General features: G+C 32.1%; 2 protein-coding genes and 1 long non-coding RNA gene across 4 annotated transcripts; all 3 read left to right on the top strand.

Annotated features, from left to right (window-relative positions):
- The first annotated feature begins 3,057 nt into the window (after positions 1-3,057).
- On the top strand, positions 3,058-3,549 carry LOC115973417 (TMV resistance protein N-like). The gene has a single exon (XM_031093672.1). The coding sequence runs from the start codon at positions 3,058-3,060 to the stop codon at positions 3,547-3,549; it is 492 nt and encodes a 163-aa protein (XP_030949532.1).
- Positions 3,550-14,618: 11,069 nt separating this feature from the next.
- On the top strand, positions 14,619-18,705 carry LOC115973420. Of its 2 annotated transcripts, XR_004087711.1 has the most exons (6): positions 14,619-14,798; positions 16,253-16,346; positions 16,474-16,497; positions 16,584-16,672; positions 18,105-18,161; positions 18,273-18,705. It is a non-coding gene; the product is annotated as an uncharacterized LOC115973420 (long non-coding RNA). The 2 variants fall into 2 exon arrangements; XR_004087710.1 differs by lacking the exons at positions 18,105-18,161; positions 18,273-18,705 and having other exon boundaries at positions 16,584-17,994.
- Positions 18,706-18,731: 26 nt separating this feature from the next.
- On the top strand, positions 18,732-21,138 carry LOC115973421 (novel plant SNARE 11-like). The gene is made up of 5 exons (XM_031093685.1): positions 18,732-18,799; positions 19,047-19,137; positions 19,301-19,375; positions 19,465-19,539; positions 20,705-21,138. The coding sequence occupies exons 1-5, from the start codon at positions 18,732-18,734 to the stop codon at positions 20,792-20,794; spliced, it is 399 nt and encodes a 132-aa protein (XP_030949545.1). The 3' UTR covers positions 20,795-21,138.
- The last annotated feature ends 2,096 nt before the right edge of the window (positions 21,139-23,234 follow it).

The raw sequence follows: 23,234 nt of genomic DNA, 5'->3' as shown, positions 1-23,234 counted from the left end.
CTGACATTTTCTATTGATACTTATCTCTTCTCTATAAAAATCTGAGCTTTTCTCCCTCTCCCTCGCTCTTTGTTCTTGCTAATGCCACATATTGATGGGGCAGAAAAGTTGATGTGAAACTTGTCACATATTGGGTCCTAATACAATCAACTATCACATGCTATCATGAGTACCATGTGGAGTCCATCTAAATTCCAAAGTGCCATTTCCTAGTTTGGGAAACAATAATTTAATAGGTAAAAATAATATCCGTTATAGGAAATTTGCATTTTGAGACCCATTATGTCACTTTGCACTACATATCATAGATGATAGAAAAGTTGCATAGTCACTATTTCATGGATTAAAAAGAGTCGCCTGAGACTTTGAGACATTAACGCTTTGACGGGACAATTGATCTTTTTTTTTTTTTTTTGAGAAAGAAAACTTTTCACACCTAGTAATTACTTACACCTATGACCTGACCTACCCATCTTATTTGGCTGACGCAAGCTAACAAAAGAAGCAAAGTGACATAAGGTGAGCATTTGGGAAGCGCATTCTGTGCTTCACATGTCTCTCTTCTCTTTTTTTTTATTTTTTCATGAGACATAAACAGTAAATTTAGGTATGTGAACGGTGGAATGCGCGTAAACAAGTGTATAGAGTAGTTTGAGTAATGTTGTTTGAGTGTTTTTGAGACATTAACGCTTTGAAGGGACAATTGATTTTTTTTTTTTTATGAGAAAGAAAACTTTTCACACCAAGTAATTACTTACACCTATGACCTGACCTACCCATCTTATTTGGCTGACGCAAGCTAACAAAAGAAGCAAAGTGACGTAAAGTGAGCATTTGGGAAGGGCATTTTGTGCTTCACATGTCTCTCTCTCTCTCTTTTTTTTTTTCATCAGACCTGAACAGTAAATTTAGGCATGTAAACAGTAGAATGCGCGTGAACAAATGTATAGAGGAGTTTGAGTAATGTTGTTTGAGTGTTTTTGATATACGTGTGGGTGAAAAAGTATATAAAAATGTGTGTAATGTTGTTTAAAATGTGAAAATGTGTGTTAGAACACACCTGCCAAACAGGGCCTTTGTAACACAATCCATACAAGGAAACTCTGCGTCTAAGTTGTGGATTTCAATTGTCATTCAAATTTGTTTTTTAGTAGGGCTTCCACGTATGCATTTGTGTGAGGAGAATTTGTGAGTTGGATAGTAACGGAATGGTGCTTTAAGGACTTAAATGTCCCACGTTAATTGGTTTAGAGATTAAAAGTGGTAAAAATAAAATGTAGGGACTAAAATGGAAAAAAAAAATCAAAATGTAGGGATTAAAAATGCATTTACGCCTAATTATTTATTATGTGTTATAATAATTAGGGAATCAATTTTAGTTATATAAAATGCCACAAATCAACCACAAATTTTTTTCCCTCCATTTTGGCAATGCCATCGTCACAAATCAATTGCCACAATTTTTTTTTTAAATTCCTCCCCAAGATTTCGGCAACTTGGTTGCCACAATTCTTTTTTTTTTTTTTCCCCCTCCCATTTTTAGCAACTTGGTTGCCACAATTCATATTTTCTCTCTCCTCCCTTCCCTACAATTTTGGCAACTTGGTTGCCACAATTGGTTTCCCTTTGGGCACTCCACATAGCACTAGCACTTCGGGCACTTCACACTCACTTGGGCAGCAAGAATTTCGGTTATCTCATTACCGAAATCCAATTTTTTCTCCCTCCTCCATCACATCACTTATCTTTACTCTCTCTCATACTTTTTCTTGCAATTTCGGCAACACCGTTGCCGAAATTCACTCTCTTTTCTCATTTTTCCAAATAACTTTGAACAGTACCTATATCACCAATAAACTCAATTTTTTGCAATATTCAGCTATAAGACTCGTGAATCTGTGTGAGGTCCACCACAATACAATATTACGAAGGGGGTGTGAAATTTTCAATTACTCTCTAAAATTAACACTATGTTTAAAGAAAGGGAAAAAAAATTAAGGGAATAGATTTGAAAAAAAAAAAAAAACCCAAGGAAAAAATAATGCTAAAAAATTATTTTATTATTTTATTTTTTGTAAATTATAAATGAATAATTCATTAGGAAGAATTAAAAGTAATTTTACAAAAATATTCATAACTTTTTTATACTTTTACGAGGGTACAAGAGTAATCTTGTATAAAAGGTTAATCATTTCTCTTTTTTCTTTCAAATCGGACAGAAACAAAATTTGGAAAAATGTGAGGAATCCCCAGCTTCTATCAATTTTCCCATTTTCTACTTCCTCTCATCCAGTGCAACTAAACATAATATAAAAGGTTTTAACGAATATTTTGTAAGAACTTCCTCAACTACCCATGCTTGTTCACTACTTTCATCTCACTTTCCCTTTTCTTTCTCCCAAACCCACATCACACTTCAATAACTGAAGCAGAGCTCCAATTCCGCTGATTAGCACCGTCAGCCCGAGATATACACAGCTCCGTTCACCGATTTTTGTTTCCGGTGAGACCCAAAATCAGCCCCTCCATTTGTTGGGTTTTATTTTGATATTTTTTGTTTTTTCCATGTTCCTCCATTTTTTGTATTGTGTTTACTGAGACCTTGGCTCACTTGGCTGTGAATGCTTGTTTATTTATGCCTCTTTTTTTACTCTCTACTCAAGTATAGCTTTAATGCTACTTTTTTTGTTTTTATTTTTTTTTATTTTTTTTTATTTTAGAAGTTTCTCTGTCTTGTTCCTTTGTTATAGCCATGGTTTTATGAACAATGTCTACTTTGCTCTGCTGTTGGCTTGGGAAAAAAAATTATCTGTACCTAGACCATCTTTGCCGTACATACCCAACACTTGCCCCTGAGTTCTGAACAGTGTGACTTTATTTGTGGTTTCTCTTTCTCATAAGGAACAAAAAAAGGGGTAATGTTTGACTCATCTGATGAAGGGAAAGATTCAAACCATTGCATCAAATAGTTTTTCTTCTTTTATAATTTATTTTCTTTTCAATTTTTCTTCAGTTCTAATTGATTTTTTTTTCCATGCAGATCTATTCCTTGATTCAATGGCTTCAAGTTCATCGTCTTTCCCAAGTTCTTCTATTTCTTCTACTAGCAAATGGACGTATGATGTTTTCCTGAGTTTCAGTGGTGAGGACACTCGCAATACTGCTACGGACTTTATATATTATGCATTAGTAGAGAAGGGCATTAACACTTTTGAGGACGATCAAAAACTTGAGAAAGGAAAAATTATTAAACCAAAACTCCTTAGAGCGATCAAAGAATCCAAATTTGCCATAGTCATTCTCTCAGAAAATTATGCATTTTCCACTTGGTGCTTAGATGAACTTGTAGAGATCATTGACTGCAAGACAAAAAAGGAAATAACAGTTTTCCCTATTTTTTACAATGTGGATCCATCTGATGTGCGAAAACAAATAGGAACTTTTTCACTTGTTAAACATGAAAAACATTTCAAGGAGAAGGTGGAAACATGGAAAGCTGCTTTGAGTCATGTGGCCGATCTTGCCGGATATCATGTAAAGAATAGGTAATTTTTATTTGAAACACACACACACACACACACACACATATATATACACACTAGTCATTTAACCAGTGTGATGCATGGGTTAAATTACTGAATGAGTTTGGAAGGAAAAAAAAGGCATTATATTTGAGTTTATATAGTTACTATTAAGACTTTAAAAGGAAAAATAGTTAGCAACGTAGCATAGATGCATGGAATGCTTGTGAGGAGATGGGTCGATGGCTATAACTATCCACAACAGGCATTGGAATCATTTAAAAAAAAATGTAATCATAAATAGGTAATAAATAACACTGTATAACTAAAAAAAATAAATAAAAGGACATAAGAAAATGACTTAATATTTTAAATATATATTCATAGTTAATTAGAATTTTTTTATAGAAAGGAATTAATTGATATCAAGAACATAATAAATTTAGGCCTAAAAAACTAACTGCATAAATAAAATTTTAAATTATCATTTTTTTAAAAATATTTTGTGATTAATATTGAATTAGCAATGTACAAAAATCTATACAGTATACACATCTAAGTATTACTTTAGTCTTTGTAGTATATTATATGCCCATACCAATTTAAAAGGAAACTGTGTAGATCTAACTGATAGAGTCACGTAACACAAATATTCTAATAACACTATTGGGAGGTAGTTGGAAACCAAAGCCCAAGTGAAAGATGAAATAAATAAATGAAACAAATTTAGTAAATTTTTTTTTTGGGTATAAAATAATAAAAGTAAGGATGGAATGGTATTTTATGTGTACCTTCCAAGAAGTTGCCTTTCTGCTTAAATGCCCGTTTGTTTCAACTTTTTCAGCCCAAAAGTCACATTTTGAAATAAGCCAGCCCTTTAAGTGCATTTGGTTAGTATAAAATGCAACTTTTTCCAAAAAGTTGCATTTTATACTTGTGAAGAGAACGCACAATTCCATTTTGGAGTCTCAGAATTCCATTTTTGCCAAAAGTCTATGCACGTTTTGATATATCCGTTGGGTGAGTTGGGCAATTACCAAATGAACCCAAAGAATAAAGGATGCTCATGTCATCGTCTACGCACAGTTCCTCATTCCTCTCAATAACAAATTTCCAAATCCAAACACAAAAAAATCTATAACAAATTCCCAAATCAGCTAAGGAAAAAAAAATCAATCCCTTGCAAATTAGGATTCCTCAAAATGCAAAACAAAAAAAAAAAAACATCAAAATATTCCTCTCAATAACAAATTTCCAAATCCAAATACAAAAAAATCTATAATAAATTCCAAAATCAGCTAAGGAAAAAAAAAATCAATCCCTTGCAAATTAGAATTCCTCAAAATGCAAAACAAAAAAAAAAATCAGAATATAGCAAAATCTTTCAAATGGAGTTTGTACCCATTTGCGTTTGCTTTGCTTTGATCCAATCTTCCCGATCTGCTCTGCTTTGCTCTGAATCATCCCGTTTGTAAGTGGTTGAATTTAGAGAAAAAGAAAAGAATCAAGAAGATCAGGGTGAAGAATTGCATGGGTGTTGCAGACGAAGTGTTGAGAGAAAAAAAAATGAAGACAGGAAGAAGGAAAGCTGGAACGTTCTAGAGTTTGGAGGAAGTGGTAGGGATAAAAAATGGAAAGAAGTAAAAAAAGAAAAGTGTAAGGGTACATGTGTGGAGGAGAAAAAAAGAGGGGGAAAAAAGAAGGAAAAAAAAGAAGAAAGAAATGCGGTAGTGTGTGGAGGATAAAAAAAAAGGGAAAAAAGAAGAAGAATGAGGAAATGGTATCACAATATTTTCACAATAAATTTTAAGTGGTAGGTTATTATTAGCTAATAATAGTGAGAAAAAAATAACTTTTTTAGAAAGAGAAAAAAATAATTTTAATAGTACGTTCAAATTAAAATCAGTATCAATTTTTATCACAATATTTTTACAATACTTTTACAATAAAATCAGTATAAATTATCACAATACTTTCACAATAAATCTAAAGTGATAGGTTATTATTGGGAAATTATTGTGTACTCTCGGAGTACCATAAATGCGTACTCCCTCCTCTCACATAAATGGTGGATCTCACTAATTAAATTCATGGTGGGACCCACCATTTATGTGAGAGGAGGGAGTACACTTTTTCATTATGCACTTTTTGAAAATTCAACTTTTTCAAAAAGCTCAACTTCAAAAAGTTGAACCAAACTCAACAACTTAGAAGTAGCAAAACTCAACTCCCTCATGTGACTATCATCTCCTCTTCTACAACGCCACTTTTTCTTTATCTTTTTATTTCTTTCCCTTTCTTAATTCTCTTCATTCTTATCTTTTCAACAAAAGGTCAAATGTTTTGGCTATTACTTATTATATAGATATAGATATTCAGCTAATCCACTTTTATATATCTAACTTCATTTAAACCTTTAATTGACATATCTTTTTTTATTTATTATTTTTTGAAATAAATAAACCTTCATCAGATCTCATTTAATTTTTGTCATAGCCGATCTATTTACATATTTTTATTTAGTCAGCAGATTCGAACACCTAATATCTACCATATATATATATATATATATATATATTTTTTAAGATTAATAAATTCGTAATCTACACCCAAAAGACCAAAACCCACGTTATTGTTTAAGAATATTGGTGTTGATAAGGTTTTAATTTTTAGTTGTGGAATGCTGTTTGATGGATGTACAAAATGAGAGAGAAATAATTAAAAAAAATTTAAATTTTAAAAAAATAAAAAATATATTATTATGTGAATGTTTTTGAAAAATGGTCAAAAAAGAAATAAAATTTTATATTAAAATGAACGAAATTTTTGCATGAGATATATTTATTGAGTAATGTTACAGTTATAAACTATTTTATAATATTTCTACAAAATATTAATGTGATCAATTTCTTATTGGTATTCATCTCTTTTTTTTGGAGGAACTCTTATTGGTATTCATCTAGACATACTATTAATATCATTTTTTTTCTTTTATCAATAATTACTCATTACATTAGCAATTTGTAAGTGTCTCTAACATTATTCATATTTATTTGATTTTTATGTCTAAGATAGATATTGAGTGAATTAAACGATTGCTAGACTTTGTAACCAAGGTCCACACTCCACATGCAAGTGACCCTTTTCACTATCATGAACCCGCCAATACAATTACTTGGAAAAGCGTAATGAAGAGTGTCTCAGATAGTCATCAATTGTTTTTTTTTCTACATGGCCACATTCAAAGTTCCTTTGTGACGTGCTTGACGGATTAACAAGTCTTGCAAGTCACACATGGCCACATTCATTATTCAATCCATTGTATTCCTATGAAGAAATTTCTAACATAGTTGGGAAAAAAAAAAATCAATGCTCAAGTTGAACATTAGCAATTTTTGTTTTTGCTAAGTGGTACAATTGGTTTTTTTTTGGTTGTGAATACAGACTAAGTTTGATTTCACTGCTTAGGTGCCCAGCGAAAGCAATTCCATCAATGAAGCTAAAATACAAAAAGTGAAAAAATTTACAAAAATTGACCTGTATGCAAGTTTGATGAAGTTTGTTTCATCAATCTTTGCATAATTGTATAAAAAGTATAAGTGTGTTATAGTAATAGTGTATACCTCATCTTTCTATCATATGATTTATATTATTTAATTGTTATCCTATATATTTTTTTTTAACTCATACATCAATGTAGCACACTAACCATTAGAAAAAATAATAAAATATAAATAACGAATAAATATTTTATTGAAATATACTGTAGAATAAATAATTTAATGTGGAATTTTTGAAAAAATTTCCGTGTAAAAAAAAAAAATTCTTATTATAAAATATACCAAAAATTTTACACGAGTGAGGAGATAGAAATATAGATTCTTATTGTAAATGCTAACATGTGAGTGGTGAGCTTGGCGAATTGGTTTGATGAGATAGAAAATTGGTTTGCGAAGGAAGGGTGTTAACGTCTTTTCATAATGAGGGCTTTAATTACATATTTGCCCTTAAAGACTTGAATAATGAGTAGATTTGGTTTAAATCCAACACTCTCGTACTGTGGTTGGTGACAATTGGTTCGGTTCCCATGCAAAGAACAAACAAGAGTCCCATATGATTGATGTACTCTCTCTACTTTGTAGATGTGACAACTGATTGAATTTTGCATGAAAATGATTTGTTCTTTTATCTTTCAGTTTATCTCGTCCTTTTTTATTACCTTCTTTTTCCATGTAAGTATTTATTCCTCTCAGACAAGGTTACATGGATGAAGGAGCCCTAATCAATTTTCATAGACTAGACTAGAGAGCCTTTAATTTTCAAGCATTTTGACTGTACAAGCAAAACAACTGAGCATCCATGTGAACCATAGACAATAGCAACTTTTATTGAAGTTAATTTCCCATAAGATTAGTGCTTAAGAATTTGGATGATGTTAATACCATACTAGTTTGGCATGCACGTACTGGTTTAAACTATAATGTTTATCCTATGCTCAGAGTTCAATTTTCTTCAAAAGACTTTTCACCAGTTTATATAGTGAAGGTTAATCAAAAGCCTCACCACGTTTAGCAAGGTTTCTTTATTGTCTTTTATTCAAACATCTAACATTTTCATTGCTTGCCACGCATTCGAGCTGATGTGACCTGGTCACATGCATTAGTGACCCAACTTTGAAAACCAATCTGACTCTCCTCAGTATGAACAAGCCGTATATCTTGTTTCAATTCTCTTATCTAATTTTGCATGAAAATGACTTGTTCTTTTATCTTTCAATTTATCTCGTCCTTTTTTATTTCCTTCTTTTTCCATGTAAGTTCTTATTCCTCTCAGACAAGGTTACATGGATGAAGGAGCCTTAATCAATTTTCATAGACTAGACTAGAGAGCCTTTAATTTTCCAGCATTTTGACTGCACAAGCAGAACAACTGAGCATCCATGTTAAAATAGACCATAGCAACTTTTATTGAAGTTAATTTCCCATAAGATTAGGGCTTAAAAGTGTTAGGAATTTGGATGATGTTAATACCGTACTGGTTTGGCATGCACGTATTGGTTTAAACTATAATGTTTATCATATGCTCAGAGTTCGATTTTCTTCAAAAGACTTTTCACCAGTTTATATTGTGCTCATTTGGATAGCACTTATTAGTGCTGCGTCTGCATTTCCTCAGTTTTTATTTTATTTTTTTTTTTCTTTTTAGCTGCAATGGTTTACCCGTTCTTCTGTGAACAGTGCACTTATGCACTGTTCATGGGTCCCACAAACTCCACTTTTTATTAACTTTTTCATTAAAAATGGGTCCCACAGTACTATTCACACATTTAAAAATTATTTTGCTACAGTATTTTCAGTTTTCAGTTTTCAATTTTATCAAAATAAGTTATATCCAAACAGACCTGGTGAAGGTTAATCAAAAGCCTCACCACGTTTAGCAAGGTTTCTTTATTGTCTTTTATTCAAACATCTAACATTTTCATTGCTTGCACGCATTCGAGCTGATGTGACCTGGTCACGTGCATTAGTGACCCAACTTTGAAAACCAATCTGACTCTCCTCAGTATGAACAAGCCGTATATCTTGTTTCAATTCTTTTATCTAACAATATTTTCTTTCTCACTTCGTGAATTTGATTTGCTTTTAAGTTTTGATACGATCATTTGGTTTGGTATCCGACAATACTAAATTATTGTACTTTACTAAAAAAGGAAATAACAATTTTCCCTATTTTTTACAATGTGGATCCATCTGATGTGCGAAAACAAATAGGAACTTTTTCACTTGTTAAACATGAAAAACATTTCAAGGAGAAGGTGGAAACATGGAAAGCTGCTTTGAGTCATGTGGCCGATCTTGCCGGATATCATGTAAAGAATAGGTAATTTTTATTTGAAACACACACACACACACACACACACATATATATATATACACACGTCATTTAACCAGTGTGATGCATGGGTTAAATTACTGAATGAGTTTGGAAGGAAAAAAAAAGCATTATATTTGAGTTTATATAGTTACTATTAAGACTTTAAAACGAAAAATAGTTAGCAACGTAGCATAGATGGATGGAATGCTTGTGAGGAGATGGGTTGATGGCTATAACTATCCACAACAGGCATTGGAATCATTTAAAAAAAAAATGTAATCATAAATAGGTAATAAATAACACTGTATAACTAAAAAAAAAAGGACATAAGAAAATGACTTAATATTTTCAATATATATTCATAGTTAATTAGAATTTTTTTCATAGAAAGCAATTAATTGATATCAAGAACATAATAAATTTAGGCCTAAAAGACTAACTGCATTAATAAAATTTTAAATTATCATTTTTTAAAAAATATTTTGTGATTAATATTGAATTAGCAATGTACAAAAATCTATACAGTATACACGTCTAAGTATTACTTTAGTCTTTGTAGTATATTATATGCCCATACCAATTTTAAAGGAAACTGTGTAAATCTAACTGATAGAGTCACGTAACACAAATATTCTAATAACACTATTGGGAGATAGTTGGAAACCAAAGCCCAAGTGAAAGATGAAATAAATAAATGAAACAAATTTAGTAAAAAAAATTTTTGGGTATAAAATAATAAAAGTAAGGATGGAATGGTATTTTATGTGTACCTTCCAAGAAGTTGCCTTTCTGCTTAAATGCCCATTTGTTTCAACTTTTTTAGCCCAAAAGTCACATTTTGAAAAAAGCCAACCCTTTAAGTGCATTTGGTTAGTATAAATCGCAACTTTTTCCAAAAAGTTGCATTTTATACTTGTGAAGAGAACGCACAATTCCATTTTGGAGTCTCAGAGGTCCATTTTTGCCAAAAGTCTATGTGCGTTTTGATATATCCGTTGGGTGAGTTGGGCAATTACCAAATTAACCCAAAGAATAAAGGATGCTCATGTCTTCGTCTACGCACAGTTCCTCATTCCTCTCAATAACAAATTTCCAAATCCAAACACAAAAAAATCTATAACAAATTCCCAAATCAGCTAAGGGAAAAAAAAAAGTCAATCCCTTGCAAATTAGGATTCCTCAAAATGCAAAACAAAAAAAAAAAAACATCAAAATATTCCTCTCAATAACAAATTTCCAAATCCAAATACAAAAAAATCTATAATAAATTCCCAAATCAGCTAAGGAAAAAAAAAAAAAAATCAATCCCTTGCAAATTAGAATTCCTCAAAATGCAAAACAAAAAAAAAAATCAGAATATAGCAAAATCTTTCAAATGGAGTTTGTACCCATTTGCGTTTGCTTTGCTTTGATCCAATCTTCCCGATCTGCTCTGCTTTGCTCTGAATCATCCCGTTTGTAAGTGGTTGAATTTAGAGAAAAAGAAAAGAATCAAGAAGATTAGGGTGAAGAATTGCATGGGTGTTGCAGACGAAGTGCTGAGAGAAAAAAAAAATGAAGAGAGGAAGAAGGAAAGCTGGAACGTTCTAGAGTTTGGAGGAAGTGGTAGGGATAAAAAATGGAAAGAAGTAAAAAAAGAAAAGTGTAAGGGTACATGTGTGGAGGAGAAAAAAAGAGGGGGAAAAAAGAAGGAAAAAGAAGAAGAAAGAAATGCGGTAGTGTGTGGAGGATAAAAAAATAGGGAAAAAAGAAGAAGAATGAGGAAATGGTATCACAATATTTTCACAATAAATTTTAAGTGGTAGGTTATTATTAGCTAATAATAGTGAGAAAAAAATAATTTTTTTAGAAAGAGAAAAAAATAATTTTAATAGTACGTTCAAATTAAAATCAGTATCAATTTTTATCACAATATTTTCACAAGACTTTTACAATAAATCTTAAGTGGTAAGTTATCATTAGCTAATATTGGCGAGGAAAAAATAATTTTTTTAGAAAGAGAAAAAAATAATTTTAATAGTACGTTCAAATTAAAATCAGTATAAATTATCACAATACTTTCACAATAAATCTTACGTGATAGGTTATTATTGAGAAATTATTGTGTACTCTCGGAGTATCATAAATGCGTACTCTCTCCTCTCACATGAATGGTGGATCCCACTAATTAAATTCATAGTGGGACCCACCATTTATGTGAGAGGAGGGAGTACGCATTTATGGAACTCCAGGAGTACCTAGTAATTTTCCATTATTATTAGCTAATATTGGTGAGAAAAAAATAATTTCACAATATTGATTTAAGTATGAAATAAACTTCCTTATATATACATTGTCCTTTTTGGTAATTTACCCCTCAAACTACCACTTTTATAAGTGCTAGCTATGCACTCAGCTTTTTCAAAAAAACATTTTTTAACAGTTTTTACCAAACACTTAGTTTTTTGAAAAAACACTTTTTCATTATGCACTTTTTGAAAATTCAACTTTTTCAAAAAGCTCAACTTCAAAAAGTTGAACCAAACTCAACAACTTAGAAGTAGCAAAACTCAACTCCCTCACGTGACTATCATCTCCTCTTCTACAACGCCACTTTTTCGTTATCTTTTTAATTCTTTCCCTTTCTTAATTCTCTTCATTCTTATCTTTTCTATGACATTCCCTCGTCTCCTTTTTTTTTTTTTTTTAATCTCTTTTTCTCTCATAGTGCTTCTGTAACTCTCTCCTATGTTTTTAATTTTTAATTTTATTTATGTTTCTTTTCCCCCACAATAAGATCATCCATTGCTTTCATTCTCATCTTCTTCTTCCTCTTCTTCTGTCAAATGCTGTAAAAGTTGAAAAATGGGAAACTATTGGGTTTGGTGGAGTTTGGACTTGTAAAGTTGAGAAGTAGAGAGACACATCAGATCATGAAATTAAGATTTTATTATTTTGGCCTTTCTATTTTTTTTTTCTTCTATGTTTTTTGTGTCTTTGTTTTACAATTGCATGGTACTTGTATCCAGTGAAACAATACAATTTTTTAAAGAGAAGTCAACTTCTGTTAGTGTTAGACAATTTTGAGGTTAATAAATATAAATAATGTGGTGTACCATCATCGCTGCCGACGGTAATTGTTCCATTTTCTTCAACAATGATTCAAGAGTACTCCTTGAAAAACAACATAATTAGTTGCCAAAATATAAAAGAAATAGTAGAAAAACAAAGGTAGATCAGAATGAAGTGATAAATAAGGACAAAAATGGCAGACCACGAAAATGCACCTCCAGTTTACTTAGTGGTAATGACTCGGAAGCGCCAGTGATTTTCATGAACATGTTGATCACTTGCTGTATTGGCGTTGAGATTGTCAATGATTTTTTTTAAAGACACAGGTGTGCAGTTGGAAAAGAAAAAGTGCTTGCAAATTGCAGTTTTTTTGCAGTCCGGTTATATTTATATGTACCGAGGGAAAATAATAGTATGATACAGTGTAATGATTTGTTTCTTTTGGTTGTGGTTAGTTATTTAAAATTCCAAAAGATACAATTGTTCAGTGTCTTATTTTGCAAAACGAAAAGACACAATTGTTTGGTTTTTTAATGGCATAAATTTATGTAGCCACATGGCGCAATGAGATAAGGTCAACAAAAGGTCAAATGTTTCGACTACTACTTATCATATAGATATAGATATTCAGCTAATCCACTTTTATATATCTAACTTCATTTAAACCTTTAATTGACATATCTTTTTTTATTTATTATTTTTTGAAATAAATAAACCTTCATCAGATCTCATTTAATTTTTGTCATAGCCTATCTATTTAAATATTTTTATTTAGTCAGTAGATTCGAACACCTAATATCTACCATATTTTTCATGGGACCTATTAATTGGTCATCATATCTTGTTCTCTCTTCATTGCAGTCCTCTCTCTGCAGCTATCAAAAGCATTGCGAGACTAATATCACGAAAATTGTGTCGTGAATTCTCAGAAGTTACTGAGGGCTTGATTGGAATAGAGTCTTCATTGTTGGAATTGGAGTCATATTTAGCTTTTTGGTTAAAGAATGAAGTTCGCTTTATAGGGATTTGGGCGATGGGGGGAATGGGGAAGACAACCCTCGCCGAAGTTGCCTATAAGATGTATTCTAAAGAATTTGAAGTTAGTTGTTTTATTGATAATGTTAGGGAAAAATCTGAAAAAAAAGGTTACCTATCATTGCAGAAAAATCTTATTTCTCAAATATTAAATGACACAAATTTGAATATAAAAAATAATTGTGAAGGAGAACACATGATCAAGAATATGTTACATGGTAAAAGGATTCTTCTTGTTCTTGATGATGTAAATGATTTAAACCAATTACAAAAGTTAGCTAGGAAGCGTGATTGGTTTGGTCGGGGTTGTAGAATTATCATAACAACAAGAGATAAGCACTTGTTAGAGACACATTTAATAGATCAAATGTATGAAGTTAAAGCATTGAAAAATGAAGATGCTCTTCATCTTTTTTGTTCAAAAGCTTTTAAAAACAAACTTGTCCCAGATGAATATTTAAAACTGTCCAAAGGTTTTTTGAATTATGTTGCCGGTCATCCTTTAGCTCTTATAGTTTTGGGTTCATTTTTGTATAAAAGAAGTGCTGTTGAATGGGAAAATGAGTTTGAGAAGCTCAAAGAACAACCCAAGCTAGATGTTATCCGAGTACTAAAAATAAGTTATGATGGACTTGAAAGGCAAGATCAAGAAATATTCAAAGATACTGCATGCTTCCTTAATCACGAGAAGGAAGATTATGTAGTACAAATACTAAAAAATCATCTTGGCCGCTATCTTGGATTATCCAATCTCATTGACAAATCTCTCTTGAAAATTTCTGAAAATAATGAATTGTGGATGCATGATTTAGTAGAAAATATGGGTAGGGACATAGTTCGTCAAGAGTCCCTTGTGCCTGGGGAGCGCAGTAGACTGTGGCTTTATAAGGATATTGATCATGTGTTGAAAAACAATACGGTAAGAGGTTATTTACTTGAGCTCATACCATATCTTCTTATTTAGCAAGTTGAAATATGAATAATTATGCTAATAATATATTTTGCATTTCACAAATTCCTTTTTTATTATCAGGGAACAAAAAACGTTCAAGCCATGGATATAAAGGGAGCCAAGGATACAAGTATTTATCATGAAGAAAAAGACGCATGTTGGAGGCCACAAGGGTTAGCTCCATGAAGTTGAGTTTACAATAGCTACAGGGAGCGTGGAGGTGGAGACAGTAGGGTTCCGTTTGTTAAACAAGCAAGACATCAAACCAAAGACTCGGAGGATTGGGAGGAAGTCTGGGACGATGGGACACGGGCATAGATTGTGAGGAATCCAGTCAAGAGAATTTTTTTCCTCATCTTTTACCTGTGAGTTATCATCTTTCTTCCTACCATTATATAATCTAGTTGTTTCCTTCTTCTTTTTTTGGGACATATACTAGCATTTCTTTTTCTGTTAATTTTATGTTATTTTGGGCTAAGTATATGTAATGCTCTGTTAAACTTCTACTACAATACAAATGCATATTGAGATTTCTTGTCCCTCGGTAACGGTTTGTTATAATTCTTGTTTTTCTTTTTCACCAACGGTCCGACATATATAATAATGTTTTCTTTTTTCCTTACTGGCGTTTGGGACTATTATTCATATTGATTTACAAAAGTCTCCTAGCTTGGCTCCTTAGATGTTGATTTTGCTCTATGATTTGCACGCTTGCATGTAATTGAAGTTAGAAAAAGAAAAGTAACAAAAAAGTGAATTGAAGTTTGCAAAACTTTTTTCTGTTTGGTAATCAAAGAATGAGAAGTGAATAAATATTACAATTTTTCAATGGTATTGTGTTATAATTTGTACAATGAATTTTCTGTATTTAGTACGCACCAACACTTCCTTTGGGTTTTCATCCTATCATCTTTCGGTGCAAAGGACATGTGTTTGTATATCCCAGGGGATAGTATGCAGAAACTAGCAAACCCACAACCAGCATCCATAATGTGAACTACCCTGCAGACATAGGTCGACTGTCTCACTGGTAGTCATATTTCTTAACCTGACATGACATGTCATGACTCATGACACTTGTAATTCAGTAGAGTTTAAATGTTTGCAGTATATGGTTTTAACTCTTAATAGGCCTTGTTAAAAGGCGAGCTATTGCGTATCGCTTATGTTTGTTGTATCAACTATAGATTCACTGTCACTTACAGTGAAACATTGAGTCTTGTACATAGATGTTATATATTGCAATGTAGGACAGAGATTCTGGATCTACACCCCATTTAAGCTATTTCCAATTTCAATACCATGAACATCCTGTAAAACTCAGTAAATAATATGCTTAAGGACTTATGCAATGTTAAGATCTAGATATAATTAAAATTTGCCTATAACCTTGGATGTTTAATTTCTTCCCAAAGAAAACGTTTTACTTTACTAATTGATGCTTGAAAGTTGCTACTTAACAAAACTGGTGATCTGAGACAAGTATGGGATGGGTGGTGAGGTCGCTGGTTCAAACATCGATGGGTATTTGGGATAATATTAATGGCTTAGCAAAAACTCTTTAGAAAACAGTCTTATATAATGCTTCTGCTGCTGTAGTTGATGTTTTGTATGTGTTTTCATTTTCCTTTTGCAAATGCTCCTTGGGTCAAATGCCGTCTCCTCCCTACCTAAATAAGAGGTGGAGGATAGCTCATGGGTTGAATCCTATGCAGGTGTGTGACTTCTAGTTACCCATATAAAACAGGTGTTTATCCTTTTCCATTTTTGTTAGTTTTTATTTTCTAGTTAGAAAGACAATTTAGTCTTGCCTTTTCAGGGTTATCGACGTGTTCACCTGACAAACCAAGGATTTGGAGAGTAGAAATCATCCAGTCACTAACAAGATGCTGAATGAGAAAAAACAGTCAATGGTGTGTTGTTATCTTTATTTCTATTTAGCCTTTAGATATTATAGATTTTTTCCAAAATTTTAGTTTTATATCAGTTGATTAAATCTTGTATTCCAAATGCACTGAAAGATGTTCATACTCTATGCAGATCATAGGTTACTCTTAAAAAGCAGTAAGTTAACATCAGTCACAATTTACCATTATTTTGGCTCTTAAAGCAGCAGAGATAATTTTGTTTTCAATTTGTTGTGGATACAGATTTGTGTCAAATCTTGAAAACAAGAGAATTGATCTCTTTGATCGTGGCACCAAAGGATGTGGGGAAGATAATGTCTTGCTAGCACCGTGTAAGTGTACATCTTTTTCACCCATGTGCTAGTTTTCACTAATGTGTCTACTACTCTTGGCTGCCTTTCATGCTAAAATAAGAGTTAGTTATGGGTTTAAATAGTCATACAAACCTATGGCTTATGCATTTTTGTTGTAATTCTTGGATACCTGATAAACACATTTCTATTTGGTTGTGGATTTGTCCTAGAATTTTGTCTAATAGAAATAATTATAATAGTTTCTGTATCAGCTGAAAAGATGCCAGCTTCATATGCCTCACAGTGAAGTTGGTTTGGGTAGCTACTTTAGTGGTTGTGTTTGATGTAATGTGTATTACAGATGAAGTTACCGTGGATGGCTGCTATTTGCTGGTGCAAGTAACTCTTTAAAACCCTATGCTCTTGGCCAAATTGATGGCTTTAATGATATTTTGATGATTTTATAGTTTTTTTATTTTTATTTTTGAGAATTCTTTTTATACAATTTAGTGAGTGCACAAAAACACACATGATAAGTTAAGATAGAAATGATAATATGAAAAAACCACTCTCCTTGACATTGTGAAATCAGTGTCACAGCAGTATTGTGTCTAAAGTATATTTGTTAACATCTACCTTTTTTATGGTTCAGAAATTGTAAATTGCTGCTTCTAAAGTAACCAATGCTTTCCTTTAAGTTTAATCGGGAATCATGCCCTATTTTTGATATATTTCATATCAATATATGTTGCTTCAAGTACTTTATAGTTTATATGTTAAATGTTTCTCATTTATGAAGTATATTTAATGCTAAGGCAGTGGCTATAAGCATGCTGCCATGAGAAATCAACAGCTAATAGATAATGGAAACCGGATATGGATGAGACTGATCAAGCCATTGGGGGTTAAAAGGGGTAGGATTATCTCTCATAATCATTTTGTGAGGAAATTAGTTTTATTTATTTTGGTGAGTTGAAAAGGGATAAGTTTTGTAGGCTATTTTGAAGTGTGATCATTAATTCCTCTCATTCTCCTCTATTTCCTTATAGAAGGTTACAGGTGGAATTGTATCTTGTATTTCTAAAACGTACTAGTTTTTTTAGCTTTGCCTTGAACATCATTTGCACTAGTTTGCATCAAGACCTAAACAAATTATGGAATGTTTATTTTCAAGTGTATCATTATTTCCTATCATTCTTCTCTATTTCCTTGTAGAAGGTTATAGGTGGAATTTTATCTTGTATTTCTAAAATGTACTAGTCTTTTTAGCTTTGCCTTGAGCATCACTTGCACTGGTTTGTATCAAGACCTGAACAAATTATGGAATGTTTTTAACTAACTCATATCTCCCCCCACCCCCCACCCCTCCCAAAAAAAATAGTAAGAAAACATAAAAGTAGTTTTACTGTTCAAAAAAGTATGGAATCATCGTAAAAGAAAAATAAATTCGGTATCTCCTTGTTTGTGGTAGACTGTTCAAGACACCATCAATGTTGGAACAGAAACTGCAGCAGCACTCAAGGATCAGGTGTGTAATTTGTCAGCTTTAAAAAAAAATGGATTTCACGGCAGTTTAATATTTCATATTGAATTAAAAACTCTGTGTCTCTCTAGTGATTCATTGTAATATGCATTACAGATGGAGTTAGCATTGATGGCTGCAAGTAACACTATAGTCCCCTTAGTGCTTGCCAATTTGATGGCTTTAATCTTGCTGGATGATATATCAATGATTTTATAGTTTAAGGCTTTTGTTTTATCTTTGAGAATATCTTTGTGTGCAATGTAGTGAGTGCTGTGCACACAAACGTGAAAAGTAAAGAAGAAATGACAATATAAAAATGTTAGTCTCACTCTCATTGGCATCATGAAATCAGTGTCACAGTAATATTATGTAAAATATCTTTTTGATGGTTCAAAAATTGTAAATTTCCATTTTTAAAGTAACCAATGCATATCTTTAAGTTTAATCTGGAAGCATGCCCTGTGTTTGATATATTTCATACCAATATATGTTACTTCAAGTACTTTATATGTTAAATGTTTCTCAATTATAAAGTATATTTAATGCTGAGGCAGTGGCTATATGTCTGCAGCCATGACAAATCAACAGCTAGTAGGTAGTGGAAACTGGATGATGGATGAGACTGATCAAGCCATCGAGAGGTCAAAAAAGGTTGGATGTTCTCTGATGATCATTTTGTTATGAAATAACTTTATTTATTTTGGCAAGTTGGAAATGGATAAGTTTCATAGGCTATTTTGAAGTGTGATCATGGTTTCCTCTGTCTTATTTATGGAAAATCTTAACTAACTCTTGTACTTCATATCCCCACCCCCCGCCTCTAAAAAAAAGAGTAAGAAAATATAAAATTAGTTTTACTGTTTTTAAAGTATGGAATCATTGCAAAAGAAAAATAATTTCTGTATCTCGTTGTTTGTTGTGGACTGTTCAAGACACTGTCAATTTTGGAACAGAGACTGCGGCAGCACTCAAGGCACAGGTGTGTAGTTTTTCAGCTTTAAAAAAATGGACTTCATGGCAGTTTATTTAGTCATATCAAATCTCTCCTTTTCTTTTGTTTCGTTTAATCTTTCAAAAATTTTCATTGCCATGGAACTAAAGAAGTCTATTATATTTATGTTTAGACTGAACAAATGGGTCAGGTTGTTAATGAGCTGGACTCTATCCATTTCTCGATCAAGAAAGCTTCTCAACTTGTGAAGGAACTTGGTAGGCAGGTCAATCTCTAAAAGTATCTTCTTCCAGTTCTTGTCATATATTGACTATTAGTTGTTACGTATTTTACTTACCTCATTTATTTCATTAGGTTGCAACTGATAAATGTATTATGGCTTTACTCTTCCTTATTGTCGTTGGAGTCATAGCCATCATTATTGTTAAGGTAATATTATTATCTTTCATTTTCTTTGCCATTAACAATATTTTATTTTCTAAATATTTGATTCTGCTATTGCCATCTGATAACAAATTGGAATAGAATCCATAATGTCCCTTTATTATATAGATGTAGCTTCATTATTATGAATACTAGGCCTTCCACACACCCCCCCCCCCAAAATTTTTTTTGACTGTGGAGGCCCACAGGCCTATTGTTTTTAAATGTGTATAACTGTATATATAGTATTTCCTAACCTGTTTTTATGCTTCAATTGGGGCTTTTATGAGCAAGCTGATCTCAGGTTGAACTTGTTTGGTTAACCCTTATTTGCCTAAAAGCTGCAGGAAAAGACTTTTATAATGCCAAATGGTGTAGTTAATTGTAGTGAATCCAAGTCATTTTTTGCTTACCCAAATAAAATGTAAAAGAATTTAGTTCAGTATACCCTTTTCTTATGAAAATAATAATGAACTCCACTAAATAAAAAGGAAAGGAAACAGACACAGTACATGTGGGTGTAGAAGAGTTAATCTAATTGTTGTCAGATTTTCATATTCGTTGGTAATGCACAGATTGCAACTTGATGTCATCTTTAGGAGAAGTTCAATTCCTTTTCTTTCTGAATAGATTTCTTGTCCACAACATATGTAAGAGGGAAACAATAATTTTAATTTTCGTATATCAGTTGAATATAGTTTGATGATTGCTACAGACTTGGATCATAAAATTGGTGGAGATCGGCTTCATTTGAAAACCAGTAAAATTTAGACGTATTTATGTCGAGAAAAAAAGAAGTTGGAACTTACAGATTTTTTTGGGAACTTAACTACTTAAGTTGCAGATAACTTTGAGTTCAAGGATGAATCGCTTGGTTGTTTTCATAACAGTATTGTCCAGAAAGTATCTATTTCGAGGCCTTTAAGATAATTTTATAATTTTTTGGGGAGATAACCTTCTAGAGCTTCTACATTATTCATATCAACACGTCTTAAACCTTTCATAGTGAGTTGGTGTCTTAATCACCAAGAACATTTCATGTCTTTGCAGTCTCATGTGACTGTCAAAAGCCATTAGCTTGTGAAAGAGCTGGCGGTATAACACTGCATTGCCCTTTTCTTTCAATTTGCTTAATTTTTTATTTCGTGAATTATTTATTTTTATGTCTCAGCTCGTGAACCCAAACAACAAGGACATCAGGGATATTCCAGGATTAGCCCCACCAGCAATGACTCGGAAATTACTTTGGAGTGCTAGTTAAAAATTTAGAAAAGGATCATGTAATGAGATTGTGATGATGATTTGTCATCTTATTGGATGGAATAGCTTAGCTTGTGATGCTGCTGGTGGCACCTTCTTTACAGAGCTGGTCTACTTGAGTATGGATTTCTTTCTAGTGACTTTTCTGCAGAGTGGTCAAACTTTCCCAAACGATAGTCTGTCAAACAACTGCTGGGATTCATTTGCTTCAATTGGAAGTGGTCTGTATGATATTTCTTCCCCGACTGAAAAATCATTCCTATTTGAGGGAAACTAAAAAATGTGTAGATTGTGTTGGTTCACACCATGTATTTGCTACACTTATAAGATATTTGATCTGCATTTCATATATATATATATATATATATTTTGGAAAAAATTTGTTGTTTACTGTTTATATTGAGATATTATATCAGCTATTTTTTTGATAATTCAATAGTTATAACAATGAGGAGAAATTCAAATCCCGATTCTCATAAGAGTAGGTAACGTCACTGAATTACAAGGCTCTTGGTATATCTTATGCACAGTTGATTCCATTGTTCTATATTTTGTCTTCATCTATATGTATATATCGATGCATAGAGATGAAACCCAAGGTTGATATATGGTGGATTTATAACTGAAGTACATAGTTGCTAGTTTAAATGTTCTGTGGAAATTCCCAAAGAAAAAAGCTTTGCAAAATGATCAAAATATGATAGGAAATTTTTTTCTTCTAAACACGAGAATATGAGCACCCCAACAATGGAAAACATGTAGGAAATTACACTGGAAATGCTGGTCAAACATGTTGGAGATGTGCATTGTGAAATAATGCAAACTAATACTACTTAGAACCGTGATATTTGTTCCAAACATTGACAAAGGAAATCATTTTTGTAATTTTTTTCCATTAGACAAAGACAATTACGGTAAGTGGCTATGGTTGTTTAGTTAACATACATGCCTCAAATCCCATGGAATATGGATGGCTTTTAACTCAAAATGACTATTAATCATCGGGTTGATTAACGCTGCAATTTTTCACTAGTACAAAATCTGCTACGAGAATAGCAATTGTTTTCGACAAGCAAATCTCTTTCTCAAGTAAAACAAGGTGTATGCCAACTTTTACAGGAGATTTCTTTGAATTGGTGATTTCACCATAAATATCTCCCCAGGTAACATGACAAGGCCGTTGTGATTTTCACTTTTTGAAACTTAATACTATGTTTGGCAAAAACAAGGGAGAAGGAAGGGAAAGGAAAGGGAGGAAGAGAGAGGAGAGGAGAGGAAAGGGTAATAATTTTCTTTTACTTTTTTTTTTTTTTTTGATGAAATTCTTTTACTTTTTTGGTTTGTGAGGGAGAAATGAAAAGAAATATACTTTATTGGTTGGTCTCACCCTAAGAACTATCTTTTTCTTGGGAGGAAAGAAAATGGCGGGCTATGGATTTTCTCTTCACCCCAGTCCATCATGATTCCTAACCAAACAATGAAATTTATTTCCCTTCTCTTTTCTTCTTTTCTTCCTTAGTCTCTCAAACCAAACATAACCTAAAACTCAAGTTCTCTTACAAAATATGTTTTAATTTGTTTTGAATAATCATGTACAATAATAATGAGGATTTTTTGTCGACATAACTTGCAGAAGTAGAACCTGGTATTCTTGGGTTTTGTGAGATAGGTTGAAATTGAGCCAAATTGAATCGAGCTTATTATTAAAATTTTAAGATCATTTAATTTTTTTTTTTATCAAACATGAGTACATGATTATTGATTAAGCTGTATAACATTTTTAGGTTTGATTTTCTTTTTTGGTCGGACAAGTTGGAACTTGTCTAGAAACTACTTCTCCAAAATGGGTTGGAGCTAGGAATCTACCCCAAGTCTCCAAACTATTATGTGTCATTTCATAAGACCATCAATATTCATTAAATTACATGATTTATTAAATAATTTAAATAAGGTATGTGACTTTTTTTTTTTAATTCAAGATAGAATTTTTATTCTAACCTAATCTAAGTGTATACGTGTGTGAAGCTCTTTCCTGGTGACTTGAACCCCAACTGTTACCCCCCACACCTCACAAGCATTTGTACTTGTGGAGTGACCACCACACCAAGGGCACGCGGTGGTAGATATGTGACTATTAAGTAGGCCATGTGAGTGTGACTACAAGCACTTGGTAATCCTTTGGTTTGGAAAAAAAAATTGTCATTCTTTTTTCATATAAAAGAAATATCATGAATACAATTTTATACCCCTTCAAAAAATGAACTTATAAACTTAGATTTATAAATCTAGAAAGATGGCAAGCATTTTTTTTTTTTAAAATTTTGCAATGGTATTATTATATCCATCTTAAACTCAATGTTCCTTTCTTAATGGGTATAAAGAAAAATGTCATTTTTACTACAAAATGGATAAGTTATCAATAAGTTAAAAATAATAATTTC

This window comes from Quercus lobata, unplaced genomic scaffold, assembly GCF_001633185.2.
Source record: "Quercus lobata isolate SW786 unplaced genomic scaffold, ValleyOak3.0 Primary Assembly Scq3eQI_295, whole genome shotgun sequence".
NCBI classification, from domain to species: Eukaryota; Viridiplantae; Streptophyta; class Magnoliopsida; order Fagales; family Fagaceae; genus Quercus; species Quercus lobata.
This window is presented reverse-complemented; position numbering and strand designations above follow the sequence as displayed.